General features: G+C 43.6%; 1 protein-coding gene across 7 annotated transcripts in view; it reads right to left on the reverse strand.

Annotated features, from left to right (window-relative positions):
• Positions 1 to 328: 328 nt before the first annotated feature.
• Positions 329 to 26,268, reverse strand: part of LOC115140696 (dedicator of cytokinesis protein 8-like) — a 90,047-nt gene continuing 64,107 nt past the window's right edge. For 4 of the 7 annotated variants that reach the window (XM_065026771.1, XM_065026773.1, XM_065026770.1 and 1 more), the window contains 18 exons: positions 25,110 to 25,295; positions 24,188 to 24,314; positions 23,916 to 24,000; positions 23,687 to 23,783; positions 23,100 to 23,234; positions 22,862 to 23,014; positions 16,213 to 16,371; positions 16,035 to 16,135; positions 15,202 to 15,394; positions 14,666 to 14,809; positions 14,427 to 14,558; positions 14,079 to 14,213; positions 13,561 to 13,647; positions 13,090 to 13,326; positions 12,760 to 12,903; positions 10,929 to 11,035; positions 7,356 to 7,523; positions 329 to 6,962 (listed from right to left, as the gene is read on the reverse strand). In XM_065026771.1, the coding sequence (XP_064882843.1) occupies positions 6,911 to 6,962; positions 7,356 to 7,523; positions 10,929 to 11,035; positions 12,760 to 12,903; positions 13,090 to 13,326; positions 13,561 to 13,647; positions 14,079 to 14,213; positions 14,427 to 14,558; positions 14,666 to 14,809; positions 15,202 to 15,394; positions 16,035 to 16,135; positions 16,213 to 16,371; positions 22,862 to 23,014; positions 23,100 to 23,234; positions 23,687 to 23,783; positions 23,916 to 24,000; positions 24,188 to 24,314; positions 25,110 to 25,295 (2,442 nt within the window). In that variant the 3' untranslated portion in view covers positions 329 to 6,910. Of the gene's footprint in view, positions 6,963 to 7,355; positions 7,524 to 10,928; positions 11,036 to 12,759; positions 12,904 to 13,089; positions 13,327 to 13,560; positions 13,674 to 14,078; positions 14,214 to 14,426; positions 14,559 to 14,665; positions 14,810 to 15,201; positions 15,395 to 16,034; positions 16,136 to 16,212; positions 16,372 to 22,861; positions 23,015 to 23,099; positions 23,235 to 23,686; positions 23,784 to 23,915; positions 24,001 to 24,187; positions 24,315 to 25,109; positions 25,296 to 26,268 lie in introns of those variants that run through there. The other 3 variants (XM_065026774.1, XM_065026772.1, XM_065026776.1) reach the window with 2 other exon arrangements.

Raw genomic sequence — 26,268 nt, forward strand, 5'->3', positions numbered from 1 at the left:
GAAAAAGTCTGAATACTTTCCGATGGCACTGTATATAAAGCAGCTCGAGCACAATAAGATGAGGTTGCCTATCTGAGTGTAGTGGTCAGCAGAGGGATACTGCGAATCTACCTAGATCTACAGTATATTCTGTACCTTCTAAAGCTACAGTACTTAGCTTCACATTCCAATTCAATCGTCATCCATGTAACTGGAGGTGGATAGTGATCCAACATTTGCCACTAATGAGGAAAGTTTATATTTTGCAACATGAGTCCTCTAGGCCTACGCTACTGTAGGTCTAATGATAATGTAGTGATAAGTGGAGGAACAATGACCACAGGGAAGATGACATATTTTAAGTTTAATTGCTTCAAGTGCATGTCATTGATATATGTGCATGACATTGATGTGTGCATGACAATGATCTAAAATCCCACATCTCCAATAAAGCACTGAAGAAGAAAAACACATGAAAAGGAAAAACAAGGTTTCCAGTGATTATTGATAGACCACTGTAGCCTATACTCACCGTCACTTAGGCTGCGTTTACATGGTCAGCTCAATTCGGATCATTTCCTTTCACTCATTGGTATTCTGACCTATCAGATTAGCTCTGAAAAAGATCTGATGTGAAAAGATCTGATGTGATTGGTCAAAAGACCAATGAGTGGAAAAAATATCAGAATTGGGCTGCCTGTGTAAACACAGCCTTAATGTACTACTTTGCAGCTTCATTGTAACAGAACACAATAGAATGTGAATGAATGCCCATAAGTATTTAGCATCAGAGTATTGAGTTTTCCTAGTAGTATTACAAAGGATTTCTTTATTGGAATGCATGAGGTCCTACAACATGATGTCAACAAACAGACAAGACTAAGAGCCTGGGCATACTTGAAAACCTATCTTGTTCATACAGTAAATATATTGTACGTTGGCATCCTAATACATCATTTTTTTCCATAAGTATTTTAACTGTATTGATATGTGCCTTGACTTTGTCACATTCAGTCATAGTAACCACAATTGTTTCAATATTGTTATTGGCAACTAAACTGATACTGTATATTATCTCAAATATATATTTTCATTAGGAAAATTACAAAATGTATCATAACTGTAAACATTCATCTATTATTTCTCTCTGTGCAAATCCAGATATGCCACTTGGGTTTGGTTGGTGGCCTTAGTTAAGTTATACAGTGCCTTCAGAAAGTATTCTCACCCTTGGACTTTTTCCAATTTGTTTTTGTTATAGCCCGAAAGTAAAATGGATTATTTAGAGAACAGAAGAAAAAAAATCACTGGCCTACACAAACACACAATACACCATAATGTCAAAATGGAATTATGTTTTGGGACATTTTTACAAATTAATTAAAATGAAAAGCTGAAATGTCTCAAGTATTCAACCGCTTTGTTATGGCAAGCCTATATGAATTCATAATAAGTTGCATGGACTAACAGGGTTTAACAGGATTTTTTAATGACTACCTCATTGCTGTACCCCACATATTCAATTATCTGTAAAGGTTGCTTAGTCGAACAGTGAATTTCAAACACAGATTCAACCATAAGACCAGGGAGATTTTACAATGCTTTGCAAACAATGGTAGATGGGTAAATAAAATGAAAAAATAAAGATAGAATATCCCTTATTAATTACACTATCAATGGTGTATGAATACACCCAGTCACTACAAAGATACAGGCGTTCTTCCTAACTCAGTTGCCGGAGAGAAAAGAAAACCGCTCAGAGATTTCATCATGAGGCCAATGGTCATTTTAAAACAGTTACAGAGTTTAATGGCTGTGACAGGAAACAACTGAGGATGGATCAACAACATTGTAGTTACTCCACAATACTAACCTAATTGACAGAGTAAAAAGAATGAAGCCTAAGAATAAAAATATTCCAAAACAAAGTGTTATGTTTGGGGCAAATCCAATACAACACATTACGGAGTACCACTCTCCATTTTTTCAAGTACAGTGGTGGCTGTATCAAGTTATGGGTATGCTTGTAATCGTTAAGGACTGAGGAGTTTTCAGGCAAGATCCTAGAAAACCTGGTTCAGTCTGCTTTCCACCAGACACTGGAGGATGAATTCACCTTTCAGCAGGACAATAACCTAAAACACAAGGCCTAATCTACACGGGAGTTGCTTACCAAGAAGAGTTCCAGTGACTTAAATCTACTTGTCTTGAAAATGGTTGTCTACCAATGATCAACAACTAATTTGACAGAGCTTGAAGAATTTTGAAAGGAATAATGGGCAAATGTTGCACAATCCAGGTGTGTAAAGCTTGTAGAGACCCAGAAAGACACAGCTGTAATCACTGCCAAAGGTGCTTGACTCAGGGGTGTGAATACCTATGTAAGTAGATAAAGGGCTTCATTGCCAAAATCCCAAAGTATCCCTTTAAGGTCATTGAAGGCCCAGGGATGTGTTCTGTAAAATTCTGTATTTAATTTTCAATAAATTGGCAAAAATGTCTGAAAACATGTTTTCACTTTGTCATTATAGGATATTGTGTGTAGATGGGTGAGGAAAAAAAAATATTTAATCAATTTTGAATTCAGGCTGCAACAACAAACTGTGGAATAAGTTAAAGGGTATGACTACATTCTGAAGGCACTGTATGTACCATGACTAATTTGTGAACTCATAATAAATTAATCTCCATGAGTATCTACACAGCCAATTATGTCTAACAAACATATATAACAAATCTAGCATCACGAGTTAACTGAGGAACTACATGTTTACAGTGTGAGAGTCTGTAGGGTTGTACACATACGAGTGCAAGTACAGATTCCCCTTTGCAGAGAACAGAGTAAATTATCATCAGTTATTGATCATAAATTGGAGAACAGAGTGATTTATCATCAGTCACGAGTCAGAACAGAGTGATTTATCATCAGTCACGAGTCAGAACAGAGTGATTTATCAGGACAATAACAAAAAGTAAACACACACAGTCTTGCACAGCTAACCATGTGGGGACACACAATTCTACCCCATTCAAAATCATATTTTCCCTAACCCCTAAACCTAATCCGTACTCTTCCCCTAACCTTAACCCAAAAACCTAACCTTAACCCCTAACCCTAGCTCCTAACCCTTAACATAGTTCTAACACTAATTCTAACCTTAACCCTAAACCCCCTAGAAATTTGACCTTGTGGGGACTAATAAAATGTCCCCAGTTGGTCAAATTTTTGTTTGTTTACTATTCTTGCAGGGATTTCTGGTCCCCACAAGAATAACTGAACACGTCCACACACACACACACACACACACACTTCCCTGGACCTGCAAGGACCTTAAAGGGATACTTTGGGATTTTGACAATGAAGCCCTTTATCTACTTCCTCAGTCAGATGAACTCATGGATACCACCATTTTTATGTCTTTGCATCCAGTATGAAGGAAGCTGGAGGTAGTTTTGCGAGCCAATTCTAACTAGCCTTACCGCAATTACTGGTATCTGGGTCAATGACGAGACATGTACATTTTGTGTCCAAAGGCCATTCATTTAACATAAAAAGACATATATAATATTAAATCACACAACTCTTACCCTTCTTTTGACCCAGAAATATTTGTGTTGCAAACTATTAAATTAAGTGAGTTAATGAGCTCTAAAGTGACAAAATATCCTTCAGTGTAACTGTCCAGGTTAAAATTTGAATGACAAAAGTGTTTTTAAAATGTAGAAATTCATCCTAAAAATGTAAATGAACACCCATGGCATAATTGTGTTAGTGTTTGCAACAATATATAGAATAATGGGCGACATACTGTATCTAAAAAATATTTAACTTGAATAACTTTTGTCCGGACTTCCGCGCTTCATCAATGTCATTCAGTAAAGTAAATAAATTGACAACAGAATTTCAGTATGCCTACAGGGAAGGACACTCAACAAGCACAGCACTTACACAAATGACTGATGATTGGCTGAGAGAAATTGATGATAAAATGATTGTGTCTTGTTGGACTTCAGTGCAGCTTTTGACATTATTGATAGTCTGCTGCTGGAAAAACGTACGTGTTATGGCTTTACACCCACTGCTATAATGTGGATAAAGAGTTACTTGTCTAACAGAACACAGAGGGTGTTCTTTAATGGAAGCCTCTCCAACATAATCCAGGTAGAATCAGGAATTCCCCAGAGTAGCTGTTTAGGCCCCTTGCTTTTTTCCATTTTTAGTAATGACATACCACTGACCCTGAGTAAAGCCAGAGTGTCTATGTATGCGGATGACTCAACACTATACACATCAGCTACTACAGTGACTGAAATGACTGCAACACTCAAAGAGCTGCAGTTAGTTTCAGAGTGGTTGGCAAGGAATAAGTTAGCCCTAAATATTTATAGCATTGTATCTGGAACAAAACACTCACTAAACCCTAAACCTCAATTAAATCTTGTAATACATCATTTGGAAATTGAGCAAGTTGAGATGACAAAACTGCTTGGAGTAACCCTAGATTGTAAACTGTCATGGTCAAAACATATTGATGCAGTAGTAGCTAAGATGGGGAGAAGTCTGTATATAATAAAGCAATGCTCTGCCTTCTTAACAACACTATCAACAAAGCAGGTCCGACAGGCCCTAGTTTTGTCGCGCCTTGACTACTGTTCAGTCGTGTGGTCAGGTGCCACAAAAAAATAAAATGAAAAGAACAGGGCAGCACAGCTGGCCCTTGGATGTACACAGAGAGCTAATATTAATCATATGCATGTCAATCTCTCCTGGCTCAAAGTGGAGGAGAGATTGACTTCATCACTACTTTTATTTAGGAGAGGTATTGACATGTTGACTGCACCGAGCTGTCTGTCTAAACTACTGGCACACAGCTTGCACCCATGCATACCCCACAAGAGATCTCTTCACAGTCCCCAAGTCCATAACAGACTATGGGAGGCACACAGTACTACATAGAGCCATGACTACATGGAACTCTATTCCGCATCAAGTAACTGACACAAGCAGTAAAATTAGATAGAAAAACACCTTGTGGAACAGCGGGGACTGTGAAACAACAAACATTGGCACAGACACATGCATACGATAACATACGCACTATACATACACATGGATTTAGTACTGTAGATATGTGGTAGTTGTGGAGAAGGGGCCTGAGGGCACACAGTGTGTTGTGAAATCTGTGAATGTATTGTAATGTTTTTAAAATGGTATAATCTGCCTTAATTTTGTTGGACACCAGGAAGAGTAGCTGCTGTTTGTCAGCAGCTAATGGGGAACCATAATAAATGCAAATACAAAAGGTATTGTTTTCATGCTACTGTCAGCAACAGAATAGGATATAATAGGATATAAATCTGGGTGGATAACGCTTAACATTAAGTTACATTATTACACTGTAGTTATGTTTTATTGCATCGCAGTTAAGGTATAACTGATGGATTATATTGGTTAATATAATATTATGCACACCCACACATAATTATGGATTCCAAATGGATCATGAATTATAATCATTAATAGCTGCTTCGCATATGGGACACTTTATGAAATATCTAGACTATACAAGTTTGAATTGAAGTAGGTTGATGAGCATTTTATGTAGCCATTTTGTGTAGGCATCTTGAAATTGCATTTGTGTACCTGCATTGAATATACATTTACCAGTTAGAGTGTAACAATGCATAATTACAACATTAACTATCATGTAATAATCGTGCAATAATGCAACTTAATGCAACGTAAAGTGTTGCCACATTCTCAAATTATAGTAAAATTATTATTATTAACATTAGCAACAAAATAGTAACAAACCATGTTTGAGAGAGAAAGGGAGAGGGAGTTGATTTAACTTTTAAACTTTGATTCAGTGTTATCATAGTATAGCCTACTATTAATAGATTAATAATATTTAATGGATGCAAATCCTATTCTGTGCCAGTGTCATTCAGGGTAACAAAATATTTTCATAGAGTATAACACCAGTATTTTATATTAAAATACAATAACTTTGTTTTGTTGACTCAGAGACAAAAATCTCAAAGCATGAATTAAAGATATTTTCATAGATTTTTGCATTTTTTTCAGTGTAAGGCAGGAGGTTTTTGTAAAAAACCTGCAACATATTTTGAGTTGTACCCGTGGCACATCACATATGTGGTATTCAAAATAAAATGTATTTTTTTCGGGGTAGTTCTATTTCTGCCAGTCTAAGCATGGATATTTAACCTTGTGATTATGAAAAATGGGCAAAAAAATGTATCAAATAAAAAACAGTAAGGTACATTTATTTGAAATCACAATAAAAATTAATTATTGGCTTTATTCTTGAATATAACTAATATGGGCATAGGTGACACTCCAATTAACATTTAAAAAAGCCTTTTAAGGAATTGTAATTGCTGTTTTGTTTTTTTGCTACTTTGAAAACCTTATACGTCTTTGACCCATCTACTAGCATGCCAACAGTTACCAAAGACATCAAGTCATTGCGCTAACGCTAGTTGGCAGTTGAACTAACGCTAGTTAGCAACTTCCTTCAAGCTGCACACAGAGGCATAAAAATGGTGTCCACAAGTTCATTTGACTCTGGGGAAGTAGATAAAGGGCTTCATTGCCAACATCCTGAAGTATCCCTTAAATGTGGAACTTGTACTCGTCTTTCTCAAACCCACAGTAGTTTGCAGCATCGTTAGGACTAGCAGTAATCATAGAACTCAAGAGAACTAGCAATGTTGTGTTATTGATTCAGATATTATTGTAAGTCCTCCGTGTAATCATGTGTACAGTACTGCTCTTCCATGGTGAATGAGGACTGCTAGCTCCCTTCTGCTCTCCCTCTTCCCTTTGCCGCCTTTTCTACTTTTACAGCATCCTTTTTTCTCTGGCCTCTGGAGCATTCCCTCAGATAGAGAAGTCTGTCTGGCCGTCTCAGGAGATTTCCTCAGGTGCTCTGCGGAAACTGAGCCGCTTGACGGAATCCCTTTGGATGGGACAGCAGAGAAGATGAGGAGGAGGAGGAGAGAGAGGAGGAGAGGAAACTATTCAATTACATTTGCATGGGGGCATAGGCAACATGAAAATACAACACAGCAGCTGTCAGATTCTTTCAGATGACATAAGCAAGCAAGACTGGTAATAGGATTAACATGAAACTAAAACTAACATTCTTTAAAAAAATATTCAGGTATCAGTGGTGTTCCAAATGGAACTATTTTCTCTATATACAGTAGTGCACTACTTTGGACCAGGGGCCATAGTGGTATAGGGTGCCATTTGGGATGAAACCTAAACCTCCTCAGTTTCCAAACATTTCCCCTCACATTTGGGCCCGAATGGACTCCACCCTGCATTGCGCACTTTGATGATCCGTTACCTGTTCACCAGGCGTGGTTTGATGGGTTTGTAGAGCTCGGGTATCTTCCTCTCCAGCATGGGACGCAGGTTCTCTCTCAGACGGTTGTAGTTCTTCTTCAACTCCTGTTGGTACTCCTTCTGGTCTAACGTGATCAGGTGCTTGTTCTTCTCCACAGCCTCACCACACCTACAGAGGAACAGGGGGGGGGGACATAGAACGTGTCCAAAATGGAACCCTATTCCCCATATACAGTAGACCAGGGTCCATAAAGTAGTGCACTATATACACTGTAGGGAATATGGTACCATTTGGGATATAACCATACTGTGGGCTGTGTCTCAAGTCTTGAATGAGTTCCTCTCCTCACTTTCATCACTCAACACTGACATTACTTTTCATTCATCTTCATGAGGATGTTCATGCATCCATTTCATTTCCTTATTTTCTTTTCATGCATTTCAGTTTATTTCCTGAACGAACTATGTGACCGACATGGATTTGTCCCCAAATCAGTTCACATTGGCATTTAATAATCATTTCACCTTATTAAGCAACCTGTGTGTCCACCTGTATTAGATGTTCAGTCTTTCTCTGAGCCTTGCTTCCTTTTTTAGTACAGGGTAGCTCAAGGAAGGAAAGTGTATCTTGTAGTACTGTGCTGAGAGTGGCAGGGAGTATAGTGATCCATGCCCAAACACAGTACCCTGTGGTTGAACCTCATTTCAGAGGACAGGTACGGTACGGGGCCTGGTCTGCCCGCAGTCACAATTACAACATACATAATGGATGAACGAGGCAGAAGGAAATGGAAATATGAGGATGCTTATAAAACACATGGTTGCACTTCTCTCCCCTTTTAATGCAAGTAATATGAAAAATATAATCTAACAGAATACAGTAAATGCATAGGGACTGCTGAAAAAAAGGGGGCTGGGGGGGAAAAAGCATTTCACTCCCCCCCCGAAAAACCTCAGTTGATGTGTTGCTACTAGCTAGCCATCGTCCTTCCAGCCCAAATAGCAGCTTGAGAAGTGGATACTTGGAATATAATGAGCTCGTGCAAACTTGCATGGATTATGGAAGAAAATAAACGTTTCTGAAATGACGGTAAATATCTGCTGGCCTGCTTGCAGCAATCAACGTAGTTGGAATGTGACATGAGGGTTCCCAAATGAAAGCCACCTTTTGGAGGCAAACGATACGAGACACACATACACACTCGCACACAGAGACACACTCCCTGGACCAAATCACCATAGTCCCTGCCTCATCCGTTTAGACGGTTGGTTTAAATTATGTTTCAAATATTCTAACTAAAATGAAAGTCCCCAGGGAACAATAACGTTTTTCTGTTCCACGCTGCTGAGTGATATTAAAGGGGAAACAAGTTAATACGCCTGTCCTGTTGTTGTATTAAATCACGTCTAGAGTCCTTCAGTATCACCTAGGAATGTATTCCAGTAATAACACAATACCAAGACAGATGAGTGCATACATAGCTGGTTTTTACTGTCATTCGCTTGCTTTTCCATGTCCACCATTTTGTATAATTATCATTTGTATTTATTTAATTAGGCAAATCAGTTAAGAACAAATTCTTATTTACAATGAAGGCCTACACCAACCAAACGACGCGGGGCCAATTGTGGCCGGTTGTGATACAGCCTGGATTTGAACCAGGGTGTCTATAGTGACACCTCTAGCACTGAGATGCAGTGCCTTAGACCACTGCGCCACTCGGGAGCCCAATAGTACCATGCAACAGTACCACTAAAACTATTTCAAACCATTAATGCCAGAAATATATACAGTGAGGGAAAAAAGTATTTGATCCCCTGCTGATTTTGTACGTTTGCCCACTGACAAAGAAATGATCCGTCTATAATTTTAATGGTAGGTTTATTTGAACAGTGAGAGAGAGAATAACAACAACAAAATACAGAAAAACACGTCAAAAATGTTATAAATTGATTTGCATTTTAATGAGGGAAATAAGTATTTGACCCCCCTGCAAAACATGATTTAGTACTTGGTGGCAAAACCCTTGTTGGCAATCACAGAGGTCAGATGTTTCTTGTAGTTGGCCACCAGGTTTGCACACATCTCAGGAGGGATTTTGTCCCACTCCTCTTTGCAGATCTTCTCCAAGTCATTAAGGTTTCGAGGCTGACGTTTGGCAACTCGAACCTTCCACAGATTGTCTATGGGATTAAGGTCTGGAGACTGGCTAGGCCACTCCAGGACCTTAATGTGCTTCTTCTTGAGCCACTCCTTTGTTGCCTTGGCCATGTGTTTTGGGTCATTGTCATGCTGGAATACCCAACCACGACCCATTTTCAATGCCCTGGCTGAGGGAAGGAGGTTCTCACCCAAGATTTGACGGTACATGACCCCGTCCATCGTCCCTTTGATGCGGTGAAGTTGTCCTGTCCCCTTAGCAGAAAAACACCCCCAAAGCATAATGTTTCCACCTCCATGTTTGATGGTGTGTTGGTGTTATTGGGTCCATAGGCAGCATTCCTCCTCCTCCAAACACGGTGAGTTGAGTTGATGCCAAAGAGCTCCATTTTGGTCTCATCTGACCATAACACTTTCACCCAGTTGTCCTCAATCATTCAGATGTTCATTGGCAAACTTCAGAAGGGCATGTATATGTGCTTTCTTGAGCAGGAGGACCTTGTGGGCACTACAGGATTTCAGTCCTTCATGGAGTAGTGTGTTACCTCTTGGTGACTATGGTCCCAGCTACCTTGAGATCATTGACAAGATCCTCCTGTGTAGTTCTGGGCAGATTCCTCACCGTTCTCATGATCATTGCAACTCGACGAGGTGAGATCTTGCATGGAGCCCCAGGCTGAGGGAGATTGACAATTCTTTTGTGTTTCTTCTATTTGTGAATAATCGCACCAACTGTTGTCACCTTCTCACCAAGCTGCTTGGCGATGGTCTTGTAGCCCATTCCAGCCTTGTGTAGGTCTACAATCTTGTCCCTGACATCCTTGGAGAGCTCTTTGGTCTTGGCCATGGTGGAGAGTTTGGAATCTGATTGATTGCTTCTGTGGACAGGTGTCTTTTATACAGGTAACAAACTGAGATTAGCAGCACTCCCATTAAGAGTGTGCTCCTAATCTCAGCTCGTTACCTGTATAAAAGACACCTGGGAGCCAGAAACCTTTCTGGCTGAGAGGGGGTCAAATACTTATTTCCCTCATTAAAATGCAAGTCAAGTTATAACATTTTTGACATGCGTTTTTCTGGATTATTTTTGTTGTTATTCTGTCTCTCACTGTTCAAATAAACCTACCATTAAAATTATAGACGGATCATTTCTTTGTCAGTGGGCAAACGTACAAAATCAGCAGGGGATCAAATACTTTTTTCCCTCACTGTATTCCACCACAAAATGTACTATTGCCGGCATTGAAAACGAGTGTACACTTTGGGGAAAAGATGGAGGATGGAACTGCACCCAAAACAAGTGTCAGAGCAAGATCAAAAGTGAGAGCACAAAGTGTAAGTTTGATGTGTTTCTCATCACTGGCTGGCAGGCGTGGATTGCAGTTGCACGGTAGTGTTTGGTTTGGCTCTCACCTCATGATGAACTCTTTGAAACACAGGCGCAGTTTGTTGTGGTGGCGGAAGAGCTTGGGGTCTGCTGGGATCTCATTCAGAAAGACCTGGGCCACCTCCAACGGTCCCTACACACACACACACACACACACACACACACACACACACACACACACACACACACACACACACACACACAGAGAGAGAGAGCGTGAAGGATGGAAGGAAAAGAGGGGAGCAATGATGAATGCCTTGCTTTCATTAGAGGAAACTTCATTAGAGGAAAGGACTTCCTAACTGAATACTCAGTAATGACTTTCATTAGAGGAAACAACTTCCTAACTGAATACTCAGTAATGACTTTCATTAGAGGAAAGGACTTCCTAACTGAATACTCAGTAATGACTTTCATTAGAGGAAACTACTTCCTAACTGAATACTCAGTAATGACTTTCATTAGAGGAAACTAACCGAATACTCAGTAATGACTTTCATTAGAGGAAACTACTTCCTAACTGAATACTCAGTAATGACTTTCATTAGAGGAAACTACTTCCTAACTGAATACTTAGTAATGACTTTCATTAGAGGAAACTACTTCCTAACTGAATACTCAGTAATGACTTTCATTAGAGGAAACTACTTCCTAATGGAATACTCAGTAATGACTTTCATTAGAGGAAACTACTTCCTAACTGAATACTTAGTAATGACTTTCATTAGAGGAAACTACTTCCTAACGGAATACTCAGTAATGACTTTCATTAGAGGAAACTAACTGAATACTCAGTAATGACTTTCATTGGAGGAAACTAACTGAATACTCAGTAATGACTTTCATTGGAGGAAACTAACTGAATACTCAGTAATGACTTTCATTAGAGGAAACTAACTGAATGCTTAGTAATGAACGTGTTCCAAACAGCCCCCTATTTCATAGATAGTGGACTTCTTTAGACCAGAGCCCATTACATAAGGAATATGGTGCCATATGATACGCAGCCAAAGTGTCCAAAGGCCACACTGTTCAGCCAGGACATAAGGAAGAGATCAGATGAAGGAGACCCTGATTAGCCTGATCGCTGTGTGGCTAATGTCACCACTAACCCTGCCTACAAGCAGCCATTTGGCTCCCATTCATTCCCTCTCTGGGATCGTGTTATCCTAACTTATATTTATCATGAAACCACAGCACGCTCACATGGCCAGGCATTAGAATGCTCATCGGGGTTCATTCGCAAACACATGTGCTAGACTAGGGCCTGGAGAGACGGACGGACAGCGGGGAGCCATCCCTCTCTACTGATTAGGCCCAGGGCTGTGTTTGTTTATGGACAGCATGAACATTAAGGTTGCTCTCAGAATAGACTATACAAAAGAGAGCTGGAGCCTGGTGTAACTACATCATTACTTTAGCGTTTAGCCAACGTTTGACGGGAGCTGTAAGCCATCAGATCAAAGGGTTTCAGTGTTTAGCGCAGACATGAAAGAAGAGGTTGTGAATGACGGTTTTAACAGAATCAGCCGAGGCACTGTACAGACGATGTTATGGTTGAACTGGACTCTTTGAAGTATCATGTCTCCCACCTGCTCTTTATCAAGTTACTTACTAACGTCCTAGATTGGATGTTTCCTCAAGGTTAGTGATGAGGATTCAGGAGAATACAACTCACACCTACGAGATACACTATGCCATCTCTTCAGTTGGCTTTTCACATTTGTTTTTTCTCTTCATTTGATGTGTGGAGTCAATGAGTAACTTTCAAATCAGTAATGTTAATGTTAAAAATGCCAGTATGGGGGACGCAGAAACATTTATTCCTTTGGGGTCAGGACAGGTGGCTGGAGGTACCTGGTTGACGGTGGCTCCCACAGAGCCCTGTAGAAGCATCTGGAGCATCTTAGCATCGGGACGCTCCCTGTGTGTGGCTACTGCTAACTCCCTGGTCTTCTTCTGCATGTCCTCGATGGCCACCTCAATGGGAGTCAGGTCAAACTTGGGGATGGGAGGATGAGAAGGAAGGAGAGGCAAAGAAAGTGAAAAGGTACAAGTTAGATTTGGACAGATAAAAAATAAAATAAAAATCTGTCTAATTGGCTAAGAGTCATTAACGATCAAAAAGCAAAGTTGAACCCAATATTGAAAAGCCGTGTCTAAATAGGCTTTGTTCTACCAGCATACCTCTTCTTTCTGGATGACGTTGATGCGTGTCTTGATGTAGGGGAAGGTGTGCATGGTGGTGAGGATGGTCTTTCTCTTGTACTGCTCGTTGAGCTCACCACGTGGCCGCCCGGCCTTTGTGAAGGGCGTGGTGTACATGAAGCGACGCAAGTTGAAGTTCTTCTCAAAGTTGGTCAGGCGGTCTTTCATCTCATAGTCATCAAAGAAGGGCTCCACGTAGGTGATCTGTATGTAGGCCTGTGGGAGGGAGAGAGAGAGAGAGAGAGTGAACGGAGGGGCGGAGAATGAGAGAAAAAGCGAGTGAGGGGATAAAAGTGGAGATCCATCTAGTTGTTTGTGAATGTTCCTCTCAATAATTTGACATTCACAAACAACTAGATGCATCTCTACTTTTATGCAAGTCAGAAGGTAGTGAAAAGAGACACAGCAGGAACACAGGATGGTTTGGTGGTGTACTGTCATATACTGTACCTTGTTAGCATCCAGTTTGCTTCTGTCTATGTCTTTGGAGTCTTTGATCATCTCCAGGGCATCGCCAAAACACTGACTGTAGAAGTTCTACAACACCAATAGATACAGTACTCCTATGAATAGATGCAGTACTCCTATGAATAGATGCAGTACTCCTATGAATAGATGCAGTACTCCTATGAATAGATGCAGTACTCCTATGAATAGATGCAGTACTCCTATGAATAGATGCAGTACTCCTATGAATAGATGCAGTACTCCTATGAATAGATGCAGTACTCCTATGAATAGATGCAGTACTCCTATGAATAGATGCAGTACTCCTATGAATAGATGCAGTACTCCTATGAATAAATGCAGTACTCCTGTGAATAAATGCAGTACTAATGTGAATAAATGCAGTACTAATATGAATAAATGCAGTACTCATTTGAATAGATGCAGTTTTTATATCCATGCAGTAAAAGCATGCACCCATGAACGCACAGACACGGCTGCAGACGCTCTCTCTCAGTTACCTCCAGTCTGTGGGATATCTCTGGCAGGTGGGTGATCCCTGGCTCCTTGTAAACAAACTCCTGTTCGTCCAGGTCTCCAAACTTGGCCCCATAAAAACCCACGCGGAAATACGTCCCAAACATCCTCTTATGGCCCTGCGACGCGACAAACACGTGAAAGCGACTTGTAACATTATATACAAAAAAGAATAATTAACATCCGAGTGAAGGAAATAGGTAGACAGCTTTCCTCCAAATACAGCACATCAATGTCCAACTGTAATCATTTCACTATAATTCTAAGTACTTATGTGTATTGTGACTGTAATCCCTTCATATAGAGTAGTCCACGCTGATGTCTGTCTGTACCTTCTGAATGATGTTGTCGAAGGCTCTCTGGAGTTTCTCGTGAGTAGAGACCAGCTCCCGGAAATCTCTGTGAGCCTCCAGAACAGGCATTATGATCTTATACACTTCATTCACTGTCTCATACAGACCACCCTGAAAACAAAGCAACAACACACTATTATCACCAGTGTTGAGTGTCTTTATGTGAGTGCAGCAGTACCATTATTTAGGATCCGCTTTTGTTTGTTTGTGTGTCTTACGTTGCTGAAGAGTTCCGCAGCCTGCTTCAGTAGGCCCACCAGACCACTGGTGGTGAAGTATTGTCCTGAACAGACACCGTCCTCATCTGGGGACAGTATGTCATCTGATACCGCGGACTCCTCCAGCACATTGGGAGAGATGTTCTATAGAAGCAACCAACCAATCAGACTCATCCGGCATGTTACAAATGGGAATCAATCAATTCATCAATCAGGTATTACTGACAGCTTTGTTTTTCACAAAAAACGAAGTCATGAAGTGAGTAAGCAAGACAGCAGCCAAACAATGAAACATTACATTGAGTATACAGTTCCCCTTTATGGCAACAGACCATAGTCAGTAGTTAGTTAGTTAGTGAGTGAGTGAGTGAGTGAGTGAGTGAGTGAGTGAGTGGTGGTGGTGGTGGTGGTGGTGAGTGAGTGGTGGTGGTGGTGGTGGTGGTGAGTGGTGAGTGAGTGAGTGAGTGAGTGAGTGAGTGAGTGAGTGGTGAGTGAGTGAGTGAGTGAGTGAGTGAGTGAACAGTCTAGGTACACACCTGAAAGGTGACACTGCCCACAGGTAGGTATTTGTGGTCCTCCAGCATGCTGAGGTATTCAGCCACCAGGGCTGCAGCATGGACCAGACACATGGCCGACTCGGTAAAACACTTCCTGTTCTTGTGTTTTTCCGCCATGTTCTGCAGCCAGGTCAACCTCAGGTCAGGAGACGTCTGGTAACCCTTCGCTATCCTGGAGACAGAAGGAGGGAGAGGGGGAGTGATGCTGAAATCTAAACCAACCCCAGTACTCAAGCTCTTAGTTACTCCTGGAGATCTGGGACTGTATTCATAAAACTTCTCAGAGAAGAAATGCTGATCTAGGATCAGTTTTCCCTTTTAGATTGTAATGAACGGACGGTGGGACCTGATTAGAAGCTTTGTGTATACGGGTCCTGTAATCAGTTATAATAAGTTATAATAATGTGTTCTCCTTGCATCCTGTTAGGCTGGGAGGTCAGTGAGTGAATGGTTTGGGGTGAGGGAGGATTTGAGGAGGAATGGGAGTCAGTTTTAGGTAGCATAACGTAAATTCAATAATTCATAACCTTTTACAGATGCTTGGCTTATGCAGAATGAAAAACAAGAATGTATTTGTAGACATGCAGAATGTAAGCAAATGACACATGCACAGAGAGTCTGCATTCACACCCACACAAACTCGGTATGGATTTACATACACATGGATTTACATGTCCCAAACTGCTACCACATGGTTTCCATAGTGAGGAACAAACAGAGAAGAAACCAATCCACAAAGAAATGAATAGGAACCAGGAGAGAAACATACACAGAGCCCTACAGCAGGAGTGAAGGAGGGAGTGAGTGAGTACCTGTACATGAGGTCCATGAGCATCTCTGGGTCTTCCTGGAACTCTCTCATCTTCACCGTGTCTGACAGGATACTGTTTAAGTTCCTCAGCAGCTCATCCACCTACACAATAACACCAGGGTTGATATCAACATGTGTTGTGTGTGTGTGTGTGTGTGTGTGTGTGTGTGTGTGTGTACCTGTGAGGGCAGCGGTGTGTTCTGCATCTCTGTGTCCTCCTCTGCATAGGCCAGTATGGTGCGTAGGGACCTGCGGAGGTACTCCTCATGGAAGTCCGAGGACTTCCCCACCAGAGAGGCTAGAGACATAGTCACCTGCATCTTCACCCGGGAGAAGTTCTACACAGCACAGAGAGAGCGAGAGGAACAGGGGCAGGAGTATCTGGGGTTAGGTGGGACCTAGACTGCATCCCAAATAGCACCCCATTACATACATAGTGCAGTACTTTTTTTAAATGGCCCATCTCTGTAGACAGAGAGGGACCTGTCCTGTGGCCCTCTGTCCATCTCTGTAGACAGAGAGGGAGGGACCTGTCCTGTGGCCCTCTGTCCATCTCTGTAGACAGAGAGGGAGGGACCTGTCCTGTGGCCCTCTGTCCATCTCTGTAGACAGAGAGGGAGGGACCTGTCCTGTGGCCCTCTGTCCATCTCTGTAGACAGAGAGGGAGGGACCTGTCCTGTGGCCCTCTGTCCATCTCTGTAGACAGAGAGGGAGGGACCTGTCCTGTGGCCCTCTGTCCATCTCTGTAGACAGAGAGGGAGGGACCTGTCCTGTGGCCCTCTGTCCATCTCTGTAGACAGAGAGGGAGGGACCTGTCCTGTGGCCCTCTGTCCATCTCTGTAGACAGAGAGGGACCTGTCCTGTGGCCCTCTGTCCATCTCTGTAGACAGAGAGGGACCTGTCATGTGGCCCTCTGTCCATCTCTGTAGACAGAGAGGGACCTGTCCTGTGGCCCTCTGTCCATCTCTGTAGACAGAGAGGGACCTGTCCTGTGGCCCTCTGTCCATCTCTGTAGAGGGGGATTTCACAAGGAGGAGGCCCATACTCATAATCAGGACTTGGAGTGGAGGGACATTAACACAGGCTGGCTGTATTCATAAAAAGCTCAACTATAAAAAGCATATATTAAAGACATTAATGACATTGCTCAGTCATGTATTGGCTAATAAAGTAGACTTTAGGGTTGTCAATATTCTACTTGTCTAGGTCTGTCTCCCTCTGCCTTATTCTCTGAACCTCTCTCTCTGTCCCTTTCTTTGAATCTCTTTTGCTCTGTCTCCTTCACCCTCTGCCTCTATCTGAATCTCTGTCTCCCTCTCCCTCTGCTGCTCTCTGAATCTCTCTCCCCCTCTCCTTCTCCTTCTCCCTCTCTGAATCACTCTCGCTGTCTCTGTCTCCTTTTCACTACTATCTCTGTCTCTTTCTCCTTATCATGTTCTTTCTCGGTCAGTCCAGTTGTTGCTGGGGGGGTCACAGAGTTTCCTCCAGGTAACGGAGGGCTTGGCGCTGACATGGTTGTGTGTGTGTGTGTGTGTGTATATTTATAACCCCATCCATCTCTGCCATCATCAGCAAAGCGAGAAATTATCTCCCATTAGCTGAGACATAATCACCTATGGATCATCTCTACGGCCCCATTCTGTTAAACCGAGTGTGGCGCCAGGCCTGATTCTTTTTTGTGTGTGTGTGTCTTCCCTGTGCTGGGGTCACTATCACTGAGTGATGTTGTTATTCCTTGTTTCTTTCCATCCTTCTCTCTGCCTTTCTCTTACCTACAACCAGGTTTCCGTCCAACCTTATGCTGGATAAAAAAAAAATGTCAATACAGGCCTGATGGAAACAGACAATTTGTCGGTAAATGTTCAAAATGTGGACAAAACAAAATACCCTAGACAAGGTGACTCTTTCTTGGTCTGTAAAATTAAACGTGTGAAATGGCGGTGGAAACGCTTTGATGTGCACTACCCCTCCCTCCCTCTCACCCTACCCCTCCCTCCCTCTCACCCTACCCCTCCCTCCCTCTCAACCTACCCTTCCCTCCCTCTCACCCTACCTCCCTCTCACCCTACCCCTCCCTCCCTACCCCTCCCTCCCTCTCACCCTACCCTTCCCTCCCTCTCACCCTACCCCTCCCTCCCTCTCACCCTACCCTTCCCTCCCTCTCACCCTACCCTTCCCTCCCTCTCACCCTACCCCTCCCTCCCTCTCACCCTACCCTTCCCTCCCTCCCTCTCACCCGCCCTACCCCTCACCCTACCTCCCTCTCGCCCCTACCTCCCTCTCACCCTACCCCTCCCTCCCTACCCCTCCCTCCCTCTCACCCTACCCTTCCCTCCCCTCACCCTACCCCTCCCTCCCTCTCACCCTACCCTTCCCTCCCTCTCACCCTACCCTTCCCTCCCTCTCACCCTACCCCTCCCTCCCTCTCACCCTACCCTTCCCTCCCTCCCTCTCACCCGCCCTACCCCTCACCCTACCTCCCTCTCGCCCTACCCCTCCCTCCCTCCCTCCCGCCCTACCCCCTCCCTCCCTCTCACCCTACTCTTCCCTCCCTCCCTCTCACCCGCCCCTACCTCTCACCCTACCTCCCTCTCGCCCTACCCCTCACCCTACCTCCCTCTCGCCCTACCCCTCCCTCCCTCCCTCCCGCCCGCCCTACCCCTCCCTCCCTCCCTCTCACCCTACCCCTCCCTCCCTCCCCTCTCACCCTACCCCTCCCTCCCTCCCTCCCCGCACTACCCTTCCCTCCCTCTCACCCTACCCCTACCTCCCTCTCGCCCTACCCCTCCCTCCCTCCCGCACTACCCTTCCCTCCCTCCCTCCCTCTCGCCCTACCCCTCCCTCTATCTACATCTCGCTACCTCCCACCCCTTCTCTCCCTCCCTATGGGAAACACATTTACATTTGAAAAGCAACTGAAATAAACAAATCAACAAAAGTGAGAAGAAACAAAATAAATTTTTACAGTAAACATTGCACGCATAAAGGTTTCATGAGGATAAAGTATGTTATCAGCAATAAAACATAAATATTGCTTGTATTTACAATGTTGTTTGTGCCCTGTTTTCATGACAACTGGTCACAAATCTTGCTGCTGCGATTTGCACATGTTATTTTGTGTAACAGATATGGGAGTAAATCAACGTTTGATTTGTTTTCAAATTCTTTCTGGGTCAGTGTGATGTATGGGAAAAATGTGTGGTCATACCTTTGTCAGGAATTGCAGCCTCGTTTTCACCTAATTTTGTGGGCAGTGGGCACAGACTTTCTTCTCTCGAGAGCCAGGTCTGCCTCTCTCAATAGCAAGGCTATGCTCCCTGAGTCTGTACAGAGTCAAGGATTATCTTAATTTTGGGTCTGTCACAGTGGTCAGGTATTCTGCTACTGTGTATTCTCTGACGGGCCGCCCCTAGGTGGTGAAGGTAGGAAACAACACCTCCACTTCGCTGATCCTCAACAGTGGGGCCCCACAAGGATGCATGCTCAGCCCCCTCCTGTACTCCCTGTTCACCCATGACTGCGTGGCCACACACACCTCCAACTCAATCATCAAGTTTGCAGACGACACAACAGTAGTAGGCCTGATTACCAACAATGGCGAGACAGCCTACAGGGAGGAGGTGAGGGCCCTGGGAGTGTGGTGCCAGGAAAATAACCCTCACCAAACGTTAAAAAAACTAAGGAGCTGATCGTGGACTTCAGGAAACAGCAGAGGGAGCACCCCCCTATCCACATCGACGGGACCGCAGTGGAGAAGGTGGAAAGCTTCAAGTTCCTTGGTGTACACATCACTGACAAACTGAAATGGTCCACCCACACAGACAGTGTGGTGAAGAAGGCGCAACAATGCCTCTTCAAACTCAAGAGACTGAAGAAATTTGGCTTGTCACCTAAAACCCTCACAAACCTTTACAGATGCACAATCGAGAGCATCCTGTCAGGCTGTATCAATGCCTGGTATGGCAACTGCACCACCTGCAACTGCAGGGCTCTCCAGAGGGAAGTGGGGTTTGCCGAACGCAACACTGGGGGCAGGCTACCTGCCCTTCAGGACACCTACAGCACCCATTGTCACAGGAAGGCCAAAAAGATTATCAAGGACAACAACCACCCGAGCCACTGCCTGTTCACCCCTCTACCATCCAGAAGGCGAGGTCAGTACAGGTGCATCAACGCTGGGCTCGAGAGATTGAAAAACAGTTTCTATCAAGGCTATCAGACTGTTAAACAGCCATCACTAGCACAGCGGCCGCTGCTCTATATACATACACTTGAAATCACTGGCCACTTTAATAATGGAACATTAGTCACTTTAATAATGTTTACACATTTTGAATGACTCATCTCATATGTATATACTGTATTCTATCCTTCTCTACTGTATCTTGGTCTGTGCCGCTGTGACATTGCTCATTCAAATATTTATATATTCTTAATTCTATTCCTTCACCATAGATTGTGTGTCTTGTTAGATATCTGTGGAGTCTGTTTGTGAACAGAATCCCAAAACCAGCTGGCTGAGGGGAATCTTCTCTAGGTTCATCTCTCTGTAGGGGAGGGCTTTGCAGTGTAACGTGTGGGCATCGCTTCCTTTTAGGTGGTTGTAGAATTTTACAGATCTTTTGTGGCTTTCAATTGGGTGTTTGTCCCATTTTGTGAATTATTGGTTGGTGAGTGGACCCCAGACCTCACAACCATAAAAGGACAATGGGTTCTATAACTGATTTAAGTACTTTTATCTAGATCCTAATTGGGATGTCAAGTTTTACGTTCCTTTTGATGGCATAGAATATGCATTTGTTGTTCTGGCTACTGGACCCATTTTGGAATACCATTATTTTTGTCTTAAAACTAGTTTTTCAACCACTCCACAAATTAATTGTTAAGTCGGTTAGGACATCTACTGTGTACATGACACAGGTAATTTTTCCAACAATTGTTTACAGACAGATTATTTCACGTATTACTGTATCACAATTCCAGTGGGTCAGAAGTTTACATACACTAAGGTGACTGTATCTTTAAACAGCTTGGAAAATTCCATAAAAATATGTCATGGCTTTAGAAGCTTCTGATAGGCTAATTGACATAATTTGAGTGAATTGGAGGTGTACCTGTGGATGTATTTCAAGGCCTACCTTCAAACTCAGTGCCTCTTTGCTTGACATCATGGGAAAATCAAAAAGAAATCAGCCAAGACCTCAGAAAATAAATTGTAGACCTCATCAAGTCTGGTTCATCCTTGGGAGCAATTTCCAAACGCCTGAAGATACCACATTCATCTGTACAAACAATAGTACGCAAGTATAAACACCATGGGACCACGCAGCCATCATACCGCTCAGGAAGGAGATGCGTCTTCTAGATATGAACGTACTTTGTTGTGAAAAGTGTAAATCAATCTCAGAACAACAGCAAAGGACCTTGTGCAGATGCTGGAGGAAACATGTACAAAAGTATCTATATCCACAGTCCTATATCGACATAACCTGAAAGGCCGCTCAACAAGGAAGAAGCCACTGCTCCAAAACCGCCATAAAAAAAGCCAGACTACGGTTTGCAACTGCACATGGGGACAAAGATCGTACTTTTTGGAGAAATGTTCTCTGGTCTGATGAAACAAAAATAGAACTGTTTGGCCATAATTATGTTTGGAGGAAAAAGGGGGATGCTTGCAAGCCAAAGAACACCATCCCAACCATGATGCACAGGGATGGCAGCATCATGTTGTGGGGGTGCTTTGCTGCAGGAAGGACTGGTGCACTTCACAAAATACAAGGCATCATGAGGGAGGAAAATTATGTGGATATATTGAAGCAACATCTCAAGGCATCAGTCAGGAAGTTACCCAACTTATTGTGGGAAGCTTGTGGAAGGCTACCCGAAACATTTGACACAAGTTAAATAATTTGGGAGGGAATGCAGTCCCCTCCAGGTAGGTGTTTATCCCCCTGTGTGTGGAGGGTCCAGTTCTGGCACTTAGGTTAGACTAGTACATGTCCCTGGGGATGGAAATGGTTGATCTCCCACTCTAGGATGGAGAAGATGTCTTCATTAAAGTATGGGGATATAAGTAGCACACAGGAGGACATTTTTCTCTGTTGAGATTATTTCCATTTTAATTTTTAGTCAAATGTAAAATGTTTCTGTTTTTCTTAATTTAATTGAGTGGATTAGGTCTGATCTAACCTGAGCACGTGTGATTTTTAAGTTGTCGAGGTTGGGGACATGGAAGGGTCAGGAGGATTGGTTTGACCTTGAGGGACCTATGTGAGCTGTGGCCATGGTTGGTTGGGAGGGTGTTGACTGGTCGGGGTGGGAGGGTGTTGGCTGGTCGGTTGGGGAGGGTGTTGGCTGGTCGGGGTGGGAGGGTGTTGGCTGGTCGGGGTGGGAGTGTGTTGACTGGTCGGGTTGGGAGGGTGTTGACTGGTCGGGGTGGGAGGGTGTTGACTGGGAGGGTTGGGAGGGTGTTGACTGGTCGGTTGGGGAGGGTGTTGGCTGGTCGGGGTGGGAGGGTGTTGGCTGGTCGGGGTGGGAGGGTGTTGGCTGGTTGGGGTGGTGAGGTGCCTGGTGGTGCCTCTCTCCCTCTCCCTTTTTCTCACTCGTACTGTCATTACATACAGAAAGGCAGGGACACAGGGGTAGACAGTGACATATCTCCCTGTTCACTTCTAAGTACCCAGAAACACATCATTCAGCAACTTTCTCCACTGAGCTCAAAATAGACATGGAAACGACTGGGTGGTAGAGGAAAAAGGATGAGACGGAATCTCTGTGTGTGTGTGTGTGTGTGTGTGTGTGTGTCTGTGCACGCGTCCGTGCGCTCACATTGGCTGAGCTGAAGCTGTATCTCATGATGAGGTATAGGGTAGCGCAGGCCTGGCTTCTATTTCCATCCACAGGACTGCTACAGTGCTGGAGCACCTTCTGACACAGGTCTGCACACTGCTCGGCTTCCTCTTCAAATAACAGGTCACCAAACTATAACACACACAATACTGTGAGTACACGCACACACATCCATACACACACAATACCATCAGTATATATTGTATATAGACAATACCTTGACGACGAGTGCTCGCAGTGTGCTGAAGCAGTGAGACAGGAAGGTTGTACTCTGGTTGCAGGTGAGACAGTGTAGCAACACCCTCAACACACCACCCACAACACTTTCCTTACAGTCAGCCAATGGAACAGCCTGTATGGAAGACAGTCATGACAACCAATCACAAGGGAGAGAGAGAATAATGTCAGCCAATGGGACTGGAGAGGACACTATGATGTTGGCTGTGTTCAAGACAGTATAATTTTGTGAAAGGTTGTGGGTAAATGCTGACAGACTGATCTACAAACAATCAGTAGTTATTGCAGATGCAAGGTTATTTGTAGAACAGTTAGTCTGCAGTCAATCTCAAACACAGAGAGAGACAGACAGAGACAGAAAGAGAGAAAGAAAGAAAGAAAGAAAGAAAGAAAGAAAGAAAGAAAGAAAGAAAGAGAGAAAGAGAGAGAGAGAGAGAGAGAGAGAGAGAAAGACAGAGAGAGAGACAGAGAGAGAGACAGAGAGACAGAGAGAGAGACAGAGACAGAGAGACAGAGAGAAGAAAGAAGTAGAGGTAGATTGAAAACATAAGGAGGAAGATGTTGGACCTGTACTATGGTCTCCAGTAGGTCCAGGACTATGAGGTTGGACTCGGTAGCCAGATTCCCACTGATCAGAGCCTCCTGGTCCAGCTCTGCTTTGGTTCTGAGGGAAACCGGAGAGGGGGTTCTCTTCACTAGTTTATTCCGAATGTATTGTCTGACAATATATCTTCTTCCATACCAGGAGAGATATGTAATGAATGAATTGCATTTGTACTCAGTGCGTGTAACTCACTTGTCGTGTTTGTCATTGGTCTGCCTCCACTGTGTCAGGTCTTTTCTCCAGCGCAGGTTCACTCTCTGACCTGCACGGTCACTTCCTGTCAGGGTCAAAGGTCAGAGATAAAAAGGGCAGGCAGGCTCTCGTCCAATCAAAAAGCAGCTTAGGAGTGCCATCGTTCCCTTTTCAGCTACTTAGAGCTGCTTTTCAGGAGATATACTTCTAAGTCGTGTACTGTGCATGTAGCTGCTTTTCATCAATCAGACAGAGTGGTGGGTGGTACTGACCTCCAGCCCGTCGCATCATTTCCCCCCGGGCTCCGATGCCCCTCAGTAGGGAGTCCTCCAGCTGCATCTTGGCCTGCTGGGACTTCTGTAAGGCCTGCGTGCTCACCTTATCACTACTCCGCTTCCCCTGCACAACACACACACACAATGCGTGAAGGCATGCACGCACAAACTCAGTGAGAATAACACACACACACAATGCGTGAAGGCATGCACGCACAAACTCAGTGAGAATAACACACACACACAATGCGTGAAGGCATGCACGCACAAACTCAGTGAGAATAACACACACACACAATGCGTGAAGGCATGCACGCGCAAACTCAGTGAGAATAACACACACACACAATGCGTGAAGGCATGCACGCGCAAACTCAGTGAGAATAACACACACACACAATGCGTGAAGGCATGCACGCACAAACTCAGTGAGAATAACACACACACACAATGCGTGAAGGCATGCACGCACAAACTCAGTGAGAATAACACACACACACAATGCGTGAAGGCATGCACGCACAAACTCAGTGAGAATAACACACACACACAATGCGTGAAGGCATGCACGCACAAACTCAGTGAGAATAACACACACATACACAATGCGTGAAGGCATGCACGCACAAACTCAGTGAGAATAACACACACACACAATGCGTGAAGGCATGCACGCACAAACTCAGTGAGAATAACACACACACACAATGCGTGAAGGCATGCACGCACAAACTCAGTGAGAATAACACACACACACAATGCGTGAAGGCATGCACGCACAAACTCAGTGAGAATAACACACACACACAATGCGTGAAGGCATGCACGCACAAACTCAGTGAGAATAACACACACATTTCCGTCCTATTTACAGACATGAATTAGGCATATACACCATGCAGGGCGCAGATACACTTACCCTGTACTCAAAGCAGGAAACACAGATGGTGAGTAGTTCTAGCAGTCTGTTGAGCTGTGCGGAGGGCATGTCTACAGTCCAGCGCTGGATCAGACTCCTCTCAGCGTTCTTCATCACCCACAGGAAACACAGCAGCAGGTTACGACTGGTCTCTGCTGACAGGGTGGCCACTGCCTTAGCAGACTGCTACAGAGGAGAGAGACAGAGACATACTGTATACTTTAGAGTGGACAGAGACATACTGTATACTTTAGAGTGGACAGAGACATACTGTATACTTTAGAGTGGACAGAAACATACTGTATACTTTAGAGTGGACAGAAACATACTGTATACTTTAGAGTGGACGGAGACATACTGTATACTTTAGAGTGGACGGAGACATACTGTATACTTTAGAGTGGACAGAGACATACTGTATACTTTAGAGTGGACGGAGACATACTGTATACTTTAGAGTGGACGGAGACATACTGTATACTTTAGAGTGGACAGAGACATACTGTATACTTTAGAGTGGACGGAGACATACTGTATACTTTAGAGTGGACGGAGACATACTGTATACTTTAGAGTGGACAGAGACATACTGTATACTTTAGAGTGGACGGAGACATACTGTATACTTTAGAGTGGACAGAGACATACTGTATACTTTAGAGTGGACGGAGACATACTGTATACTTTAGAGTGGACAGAAACATACTGTATACTTTAGAGTGGACGGAGACATACTGTATACTTTAGAGTGGACAGAGACATACTGTATACTTTAGAGTGGACGGAGACATACTGTATACTTTAGAGTGGACAGAGACATACTGTATACTTTAGAGTGGACGGAGACATACTGTATACTTTAGAGTGGACAGAAACATACTGTAGTATAGTGTGGTTTACGGGTTCTTGTATTTTATTGGGATCCCAATTAGCCGCTGCCAAGGCTCTCCACAGGTACTACATGTAATTCAGAGGTTGAGTTTGATGAATATTCCATACAGACCAGTGATTGATGTCTACCATTGAGTAACACTATTACACAGAGTTAATTGGGACCTCTGATGAAGACAACCATTAAACTCCTACTGATTCCATAGATGCTATTACTCAAATGGCAGGCTTAAGGCCTCGACTTGAGTTCAATGTCAATATGTTAAAC

The sequence above is a fragment of the Oncorhynchus nerka genome, linkage group LG13, assembly GCF_034236695.1.
Source record: "Oncorhynchus nerka isolate Pitt River linkage group LG13, Oner_Uvic_2.0, whole genome shotgun sequence".
NCBI classification, from domain to species: Eukaryota; Metazoa; Chordata; class Actinopteri; order Salmoniformes; family Salmonidae; genus Oncorhynchus; species Oncorhynchus nerka.